The sequence below is a fragment of the Gekko japonicus genome, unplaced genomic scaffold (genome assembly GCF_001447785.1).
Source record: "Gekko japonicus isolate JY-2015 unplaced genomic scaffold, Gekko_japonicus_V1.1 scaffold426, whole genome shotgun sequence".
Taxonomy (NCBI): Eukaryota; Metazoa; Chordata; class Lepidosauria; order Squamata; family Gekkonidae; genus Gekko; species Gekko japonicus.
This window is the reverse complement of record NW_015160848.1, coordinates 331,329-341,327: the sequence shown is the minus strand read 5'-3', so window position 1 is coordinate 341,327 and position 9,999 is coordinate 331,329. Positions and strand designations below refer to the sequence as shown.

General features: G+C 45.6%; 1 protein-coding gene across 1 annotated transcript; it reads left to right on the top strand.

The window, feature by feature from the left end:
* The first annotated feature begins 154 nt into the window (after positions 1 to 154).
* Positions 155 to 3,684, top strand: LOC107118214 (keratin-associated protein 5-1-like). The gene is made up of 2 exons (XM_015420512.1): positions 155 to 190; positions 2,797 to 3,684. Exon 2 carries the CDS (start codon positions 2,818 to 2,820, stop codon positions 3,175 to 3,177), a length of 360 nt encoding a protein of 119 aa, XP_015275998.1. The 5' UTR covers positions 155 to 190; positions 2,797 to 2,817; the 3' UTR covers positions 3,178 to 3,684.
* The last annotated feature ends 6,315 nt before the right edge of the window (positions 3,685 to 9,999 follow it).

Here is a 9,999-nt window from a genome sequence, read left to right as displayed (position 1 = left end):
CCCTATAATAGGGGGTTAAACACTTTTAAAAGGCCAGAGGGAGCGCTGAAATGTTTATTAAACTAAACACTCTGAAATGAGTCATACATTCAATGCTCCCAAGAGGTGGTATAAAAGCCCTGGACACCTGCAACCTTCTCCACCCCTCTGCTCGAGTCTCTTGTTCGCTTCTCTGCTGCTACTGCGCTTGGTAAGTCCATTGTAACTTATTTACTTATTTACTAAACGTTGTGCATCGTCCACCCTGTGAGCAGGCTCTGAGCGATTTACAACATTGTAGACATTTAAAATAGAATTAATACATAGTTAAAATTACTAAAAATAAATCAAGAGATTTAAACCAAATCAAGATGGCAATAAAGTACTCCTCCTTTGCCGACCAAACCGCCGTCCCATACGGCAGGTCTGCAAGGGTATGCGGGGGCCATAGAAGAAAAAGAGAGGGTGCCCGTCCTAATCTCCCATTGCCGCCCTCAACTAAAACTCGGGAAACATGGCAAGGTTGAGCAAACGTAGAAAAACACCGTATTGGAACAAAACGCACCATACTATTATGCTACAATCCAAAGAATGATTAACACATGGAATTCACTGCCACAGGAGGTGGCGGCGGCTACAAGCATGTACGGCTTCAAGAGGGAATTAGACAAGCACATGGAATAGAGGTCCATCAGTGGCTATGAGCCATAAGGTATAAATAGGAGCTCTCAGTCTGGGGCAAGGGATTCTCTGTACTCTTGGTGCTTGGGGGTGCAACAGGGAGGGCTTCTAGTGTCCTGCTGGACCTCCTGATGGCCCCTGGTATTTTTTGGCCACTGTGTGACAGAGTGTTGGACTAGATGGGCCATTGGCCTGCTCCAGCATTGGCTTCTCTTATTCTCTTACTTTATCTTCGTATATTGATATAAATAATATACTTGAATACAATAGAGACCCTAGTGTATCTTATTCATTACAGTACAATAATGAATAAGATACACTAGGGTCTCTATTGTATTCAAGTATATTATTTATATCAATGTATATAGATATAGTAGCATAATAGTATTGTGTGTTTTGTTCTAACAGGGTGCTTTTCTATGGGTGCTTTCCCACAAGCACTGCTCCGCGCTCACTCTTCTCTTTGGCCCGATGGTATGTGTCAATTTCACACAAGCTGCTGTGCGACCGCATTTTGCCCCACAGCTTTGTACGATTTTCCCCGCCTCTACTCAATCCTGTTTTTTGAGGATTGAGTAGATGCGGGGGAAATCGCACGAAGTTGCGGGGCAAAATGCGGCTGCGCAGCAGCTTGTGTGAAATTGACACATACCAACGGGGCAAAAGGGAGGAGTGAGCGCAGAGCAACGCTTGTGGGAAATCACTCTATGTTTGCCCTCAACTAAAAGCATGGTGGAACGTCTCTGCTTTACATTGCATCAAACCCTGCACGGCCCTGATTTTGTTCGACAGAGAGTTCCACCAGATCTGGGTCAGGATCCAAAAGGCCCTCATTGTATATGAAACACACAATATGCAAATCTACATTGTATATGACATATATGGTAAGAACGCAAGACAGAAAGTCAGGAAGTGAGTTGAGGAAGTGTCTCCTTTGGAAAAGGGTTTTGATTCGACCAGTGACATTTCTCACCCACGAATGTTCGCACCTGAAGGAAGGAAGGAAGTAGAGGTCACCTGGAGACATCCTGAGGCACTGGGATAAAAAGAAGTGCAGGTGGCTCTCTGGAAAACAGACAGGTGTTGAGGTAGAAATGCGCCTACACATGTTAATGGGGATCCAAGATGGCGGCAACGAGATAAGCACCTGTTGGAGCTCTTTGCAAGTTAATTTTAATCTCATTTATTTGCCTCTTCTATACAACTCGACTATTTTCCTGTTCGGCACGACAAGCTGTTACATTTTTTTATAAATTTGCCTTCAAAGGCCGCAGCTAGCACAGGCTTTGAAATCTTATCTTAATTCCTTTGTGGGAGGAAACACCCCACATTATAGACACTGAGGAATGTAAGGGCTGGGACGTTAGTCGTTAAAAGATGTTGCACACTAAAGCTACAAGTCATTATGTTGTCGAAGGCTTTCACAGTCGGAGCTCATTAGTGGCTGCAGATTTTCCGGGTTGTGAGGCCGTGGTCTTGGCATTGTAGGACCTGATGTCTTGTCAGTGCCTGTGACTGGCATCCTCAGAGGTATACCACAGAAAGATGGAGTGCTCTCCGTGTCAAGACAAAGTCTGTGTCTCACCTTGACACAGAGAGTACTCTGTCTTTCTGTGCTATACCTCTGAGGATGCCAGTCACAGTTACTGGTAAAACGTCAGGTTCTACAAGGCCACGACCACAGCCTCACAACCTGGAAAATCTACAGCAACTACAAGTCATAACAATTAACTTTTTAAAATAATGTTAGATTTTTAAAGCTTTCATCCAACACACTCTGCTAATGGAATAGAAATGCACTGAGGAAATGTGTATGGTGCCCCTCCAGATCCTAAGTCACCTGCATGGATGAGATGAATGGTGGAAGTCCCACACATTCAATTTTCAGCTCATATTAGGGTTGTCACTCACCACCCAGGCGTGATCTGGCAATCTCTTAGAATTGCAACCGATCTCTGGACAAGTAGAGATCATCGCTCCTGGATTAAACACTATAGAGTATGGATTAAACACTATAGAGTATGGACTTTATAGTGTTATACCACCTGGGACAAAGGTTATCACTGTGACTTTGATTGTTTTTTTTCTTCAGCCTGTCACATTGCTATTTCCCTTCCTTTCATAATTTAATTCCAGACTCACCTCCACCTTCCCAAGATGTCCTGCTGTCCTCCATCCTGTGCCACCCCATCTTGCCCCAAGCCTTGCTGCCCTAGTCCATGCTGCCCCCCATGTGGCTACCCAACAGGCGGTCTGGGCAAACTGGGTTGCTGCCCCAGTCCATGCGGCCCCTCTTCATGCTGTGGTAGCTCCACGTCAGCGCGTTGCCTTGGCATCACCAGTGGGGCCAGTGTCTCCTGCATCAACCAGATTCCACCCTCGGAAGTCACCATACAGCCACCTCCTTGTGTCGTCACAATACCAGGGCCAGTTCTGGCTGCCAGCTGTGAGCCTCTCCGCGTGGGAGGGTACACGGCCTGTGCCGCCTGCCCCCCTTGTGGCCGCATCTGCAGTTAAGCTGGAAGGAGAGCTTCACAAGGATGGGAATGAAACGGCGACCGGAAAAGTATAGGACGGATCGACGGCTGGCGACTTCACGGACTTGGGTGTCAGAAAGCAGGACACTTCCCAGTTCAAATCAAGATCATTTGGTGCTTAACAAGATTCGAGAAGCCCATGTCCACAAACATGGGAACGTTACTTTGCATTCTCTCTACTCTTGCCTTGATTCCCCCCCCCCTCAGTTTCATTTTCCTAAGCGTATGTTGATTCTGACACCAGAAGGATATGAACGTCTTCCCTCTGTGGGCCTCCAAATATTTTGGGGGCTTACTAAGGTCTTCCTGTCTCGACAGTAAGCTTTGTTGAACACTGTATTCATTTGCTTTATGACCTTTCGGTTATCCCAAATGGGCAGTGGGGAAGCCACTGTTTGCTGAGTTAAGAAGGTATGATTGTTATCCCTGAAACTGCTTCACTGGAAATGAAGTCACCCCCTCCCCTTTCCCCCCAATAAAGCTTCAGTCTGCATCAACATTTCTTTTTGTGGATTCAGTTGCTTGTTATTTCTAAGAACTTGAAAAGTGGGGAGGGGTCATGGCTCAGGGGTACAACTCATAGGATTGGACCCAGATTCAATATCGGGCTCCTCAGTCGCAGGTAGCAGCTGTTGAGAAGGTACATGACACCATGATGAGCAGAGGCCCTTTACAGCCATCCACGTTGAGTCCAATGACTCAGTAGAAGGCAACATTGCCTATTCATACAGCTTGCTGGACCAGAACAGAGATCCTTCTAGTTTTGCAGCCAGCTAGACACTTTTTAGGGATGCCCCAATGAGACTGCAAAGGTATTTGTCCCCTACAGACTCCTGACCTCCAGTGGTTGGTCATTTGAGTCGTCTTGTTCCCAAACATGAAACTATTATAATGATAAGTGACCTACTGGCTAATACTTTTTAAAGCCATCTGCTCAATTGCCCGTTATGTTTATTTATATCATGAAAAAGATATTTGTCCTTGTCAGCTTCTTCAGGGACTCTCAGATGCAATAATTCCTTTAACAGGCTTTATTGAGAAATCAGGAAAGTTGCTGTAAAGTCAAACTCTTTGGCAGAAATGATTAATATTACAAAGTTGGGAATGACAAGACCTTCGGTCCAACCCTCTTCCATACGTTCAGTATTACATAGTGCATAGACAGCTTATTACAGTACAAACAGGATGGTGTGAATGTTATCATTTCATGTCTTCCCCAAGGCCATGAGAATTAGAAATGGCGATGTTCTCTCTGGCCTCTGTGGAGGAGGCTTCCTTTCCCAGTGGTGCTAGTGCAGCTAATCTACATACATGTCAGGGAAGGACCACGTAGACAGGACCTGCAAGTGTGGAGATGAAGCTTGGCAACCAGAAGTAAAGAGCTCAAGCTGGGCGAAAAATAACAGTGCGAAGCTATGTACATCAGAGAACCACAGTTACAAATACATGATCAATAGGCTAAAATTCGATCCTGACACTCCTCCCACTTTCTTTGAAAAGTGTTTTTTAAAAGACTTCCAATGGCACATTACCAAAGACAAAAACACAGACAGGAAAAGGAGGTAAAACAACAAGCAGCCATAAAAATTAAGCTATAGAAGCAGCAACAGTCTTTTCTGCACTATTTATTGTTTTACTTCCATTATTTGTCCTCCCCTTCTCACACTGAGACCCAACGCGGATGACAGAGTGGGAGTCAATGCAGTCAGTGTCGGGTGACAGAAATCTGGTACAAGGCATAATAAAAAAAAATTTAAGTATTTTTTAATTGAGATTTTTCCCATAACCCACACCCCACAAAGTATTACATAGAATATCAAAAACAATTTACATAGATGAGCATACAGCCTTAGTATTTCCATTAAACTTCATATCTGATCTTCTCCTAACCCATTCATTTTATTTTCATCTTAAGTAACTTTTCCCAATTCTTATTAGCTATTTCTTTGTCTTTCCCATTTAGTAACCTCGACAGTTTATCCATTTCAGCAACTTCGAACCATTTCTGCACCACTTCTAATTTGTCTGGGATTTTTTCGGTTTTCCAATACTTAGCGTAGCACATTCTGGCAGCAGTTATACAATGTATCATCAAACTCTTCACTTCTTTCCCACCTATTTCTGGTACGATATTTAATAGAAAGATTTCGGGATTTAAAGCTATAGGTACCTCCAAACCATCTTCTAACATCTTTCTAGTCCTCTCCCAATATTTTCTAGCCTTAGTGCATGTCCACCACATATGGAAATATGTGCCTGTATTCTGATGACATTTCCAACAAATATTTGTCGCGGTCTCAGAGTATTTTGCCAATCTTGAGGGATATAGGTACCACCTATGTGCCACTTTATAAATATTTTCCTTAAATGAAGTCGCCCTCGTAATTTTTATATTTGTCTCCCATATTTTCAACCATTTACACTGCTCTATATCATCAAGGCATAATAAATTAAACATGTCAGATTTATGGGGGAGGGTGCCAATCACGATGCTCATGGACGCTCTCCTTTGCCAAAGGTAGCATACCTCTTTATATCCTTTGCTCAGGAACGTGGGTGAGAGGATGCTTTTGCACTCATCCATTTCCGTTCTTTTATCAGGGCTCATAGACCATCTGGTCTGAAGCAAAACAGAGAAGAAGAAAAAATACAGTACTGTACAGACAAACAAGGGAAAGCACAAAAGCACAGAATTATTAATTTTTTAAAAAAATACATTAAAAAGTAATGCTACTAAATGCCATTGACAGAAAGTCTTGCAACTACAGGAGTCACATTTGGGTCAGTGTCAGCATAGTTCCAATCTCCTGCTTAACGTAAGAACGTAAGAGATGCCAATGTTGGATCAGGCCAAAGGCCCATCCAGTCCAACACTCTGTATCACACAGTGGCCAGAAATGCTAGGTGCCATCAGGAGGTCCAGCAGTGGGGCCAGGACATTAGAAGCCCTCCCACTGTTGACCCCCCCCCAAGCACCAAGATGACAGAGCATCACTTGCCCCACGGTCCCTATCTATATCTTGTGGCTAATAGCCACTGATGGACCTCTGCTCCATATGCTTATCTAAATCTAAAGCAGGGCTCCATTTTTGGATGTATAAAGGTAAAGGTTTTCCTTGCTCGAAAGCCAGTCGAATCCCACTCTAGGGGGTGAAAGCCAGTCGAATCCCACTCTAGGGGGTGAAAGCCAGTCGAATCCCACTCTAGGGGGCGATGCTCATCTCCGTTTCCAAGCCAAAAAGTCAGCACTATCCGAAGACATTTCCATGGGCATGTGACTAAACGCTGAGGCATACGGAATGCTGTTACCTTCCCACCGAAGCAGTACCTATTTATCTACTTGCAGTTTCTTGCTTTCAAGCTGCCAGGTTGACAGGAGCTGGGGTCAGAGATGGGAGCTCACTCCATCACGCAGCACTCGGGTCTCGAACTGCGAAACTATCGAACTTCCAATCTGCAGTTCAGCATCTTAACGACTGAGCCATCTGTCATGGGCAGTGTTATATTGGTTGCATCTATGAAACATGGTAAATATGTTGTTGAAGGCTTTCACGGCCGGAGTTCATTAGTTGCTGTAGGTTTTCCGGGATGTGTGGCCATGTCTTGGCATTGTAGAACCTGACGTTTCGCCAGTAACTGTGACTCGCATCCTCAGAGGTATAAACACAGAAAGATGGCGTACTCTCTGTGTCAAGGTGAGAAGAAAAATGGTAGGCAGGTAATTTATATCTACTCCAGAAGGTGGGTAGGGCTGAGTCATTGTCTTGTAGGAGTTCCCCAGGCTATGGACATGCTAATGGAGGAGCTTTCCTGAGGAGGTTCTTTTGTTTCCTGAGGAGGTTTCCTACTTCCTGAGGAGGCTGTTGGAATTCTAATCTTATCTGTAGTGCTATTGCCGGATGTAGAGCCTTTTGTGTGTTTCAGGACAGGAAGCCATGTCCTATTTATTTCAAATAGTCCCCCAGGCTATGGGTATGCTAATGGAGGAGCTCTCCTGAGGAGGTTCTTTTGTTTCCTGAGGAGGTTTCCTACTTCCTGAGGAGGCTGTTGAAATTCTAATCATATCTGTAGTGCTATTGTCGGATGTAGAGCCTTTTGTGTGTTTCAGGACAGGAAGCCATGTCCTATTTATTTCAAATAGTCCCCCAGGCTATGGGTATGCTAATGGAGGAGCTTTCCTGAGGAGGTTCTTTTGTTTCCTGAGGAGGTTTCCTACTTCCTGAGGAGGCTGTTGAAATTCTAATCATATCTGTAGTGCTATTGTCGGATGTAGAGCCTTATCTGTTTCAGGACAGGAAGCCATGACCTATTTATTTTAAATAGTTCCCCAGGCTATGGGTATGCTAATGGAGGAGCTTTCCTGAGGAGGTTCTTTTGTTTCCTGAGGAGGTTTCTTACTTCCTGAGGAGGCTGTTGAAATTCTAATCTTATCTGTAGTGCTATTGTCGGATGTAGAGCCTTTTGTGTGTTTCAGGACAGGAAGCCATGTCCTATTTATTTGTAAACTCTCTTCTTTCCTGGTTAAATTAACCGAGTGCTGGAGTAGAAAAGAGGAAGGGTCCAGTAGCACCTGAAAAACTACGAAAATTTGTGGTATGAGCTGTTGTGAATCACTGCTTACTGCCGCAGATGTAGGTAGGTTATGAGTCCCTCTGTCCTATGTATTGGAAAGTGGAGTGATTCCAGATGCCAGGTGATATTACTGAGTGCTGGAGTGAACCATAAATTGGGGTTAAGGTTTGGATTAGGAAATATTAGCAAGTGAAAATTATGAAAATTACTAATAAATTATTAAAAAATCATCAGTAGAAAAGAGTCAGAGTCCAGTGGCATGTTAAAGACTAACAGAATTTGTGGTAGGGTCTGAGAGTGAGTCACTGCTCACTGGAAGCATGGCGGTAGCAGCAGCGATGAGTCAAGTGGCCTGGACGGAGTCTGGGCCAGCAGGGCGCGGCGGCGAGACAACATGGTGGGCTGGAGCCAGTCAGGCCGGAGGCCAGCTGCGTCAGTACACGCTGTCGTGCACTGTGGGGCCTCCCCCGGAAGGAGCCGCTGCAGCCGAAGAAGATCTGCGCTGAGACGTCGTCATCCGGGACTAAGATGCTACGCAGGAAACAACAACCAAGAGACCCTGCCACGGGTGCCTGATAGGCAGTCATTTCCCCCAGTGTATGTGGCCCTAGTAAGGTAATGTAATTCTACTATGTAAACCGCTCAGAGCCCTTCGGGGATGAGCGGTCTAGAAATTGAAAGTAATAAATAATAAATTCTTCAGATATCCGAATCTGAAGCAGTGAGCAGTGGCTCACGAAATCTCATACCCTACCTCAAATTCTGTTAGTCTTTAACGTGCCACTGGACTCTGACTCTTTTCTACTGCTACAGACAGACTAACATGGCTACCTGTCCTGATCTAAAGATAATCAGTGAAGCATTAAGAATTGATTCAGCTATTCAAGACAGAGATTTTGAAATCCGATGCTACCTTTTGAGTGTCAAATTCCCTGCTGTTTTTATGCTCCACAATCCAGGCAATATAAATCAAAATGGACAGATTTAGTCCTTTGTCCCCCTAGCCGGAATGAAGAGACAGACACTGGTGTTGGGCTAACTAAATGGGTCACTTTATTAACTATTGACAACAATTGAAACAGCGGCAAGGGCTAAACGTATTGAGGAATGCTCAAGGCCATGAGTCCGAAGACCCAACACATCCCTTACCATCTGTAACAGGGTGAGCCCCCCAGCCTCAGGTGAGAGTCAACAGGCAGTGGCTTTCACCTGGCCAGTGCAGCAATCAGATAACCGCCAGGGAACACTGACCCCCAAGCCGCAAGGCTCAAAGGGAGGATCTATCCCAGAAGGTCCTGTAGGCAGTCTGCTTTCCCCGCCCTGGACCACAAGGCCCCTGGACCGTACTCACAACGCAACGTTCCCTCTAAGCTGTGGTGTCGTGTGAGCAAAAAGTCTGCTTTGTGAACTACTGGCATTCAAGTTATGAGTGAGCAATTTAGCTACTGCATAAATTAGTTTGCTCTGGCGCCACCCTTCCTGAGCTAAGACAGAAATGCGTGAGCCGGAGGCTAAAAAACTGTGAGCTAGCTCACACTAACTCAGCTTAGAGGGAACACTGCTTACGAGACCCCTAGCCCCTAAATGGGGTGTCAGCAGGAGCTGGGGTCAGAGATGGGTGCTGGGGTCAGAGATGGGGTCAGAGATGGGTGCTCACCATACCGCAACCAGTATCTGAATAAGAACCCTGCCAAACCCTAAAGTGACCAACCGATATAACACGACCGCACCCATGCCAGTTTTCCAGTCCAGTCCACTGCCCCAGCACAAGGTAGGTGAAAACACCCCCTCCGCAGAGCCAATTCTGGAAAGGGCAAAAAAATTCCTACCTGGCCCCCAGTTGGACGACCGGGAGGGAAGGTGGGAGGGTGGGCCGAGCAGAAGGGGAAGACTAAAACTGGGATGGGCGGGAGCCGGCATAAAAAGCTTTTGGCCCCGCCCCCCAGCTGGCACCCAGATGCAAAGGCAGCCCCCCCTGGCACATGGCCACGAGGGCCGGCAGGCAGAGGAGCCGAGCTGTCAATATTACATTTAAACCCTATTCTCTTACTCTATTGCTGAAAATGAGGCAGCGTCATGATGTCCTTGGCTGCAAGACTAAACTCCTAACTATAGTGTCCATGAAGGGTGGCAATCCAATTCATCATGTTTTCCCTTCCAGCACTGTGGAATGTCAGGCCAACTGCTTATGGACCATAAGGCAAATTCCATCCTGGGGCAGGACTCACAC

What these genes read in the sequence shown, in the direction of transcription:
- LOC107118214 (XM_015420512.1), top strand. Translation starts at nt 2,818, where the DNA reads ATGTCCTGCTGTCCTCCATCCTGTGCCACCCCATCTTGCCCCAAGCCT.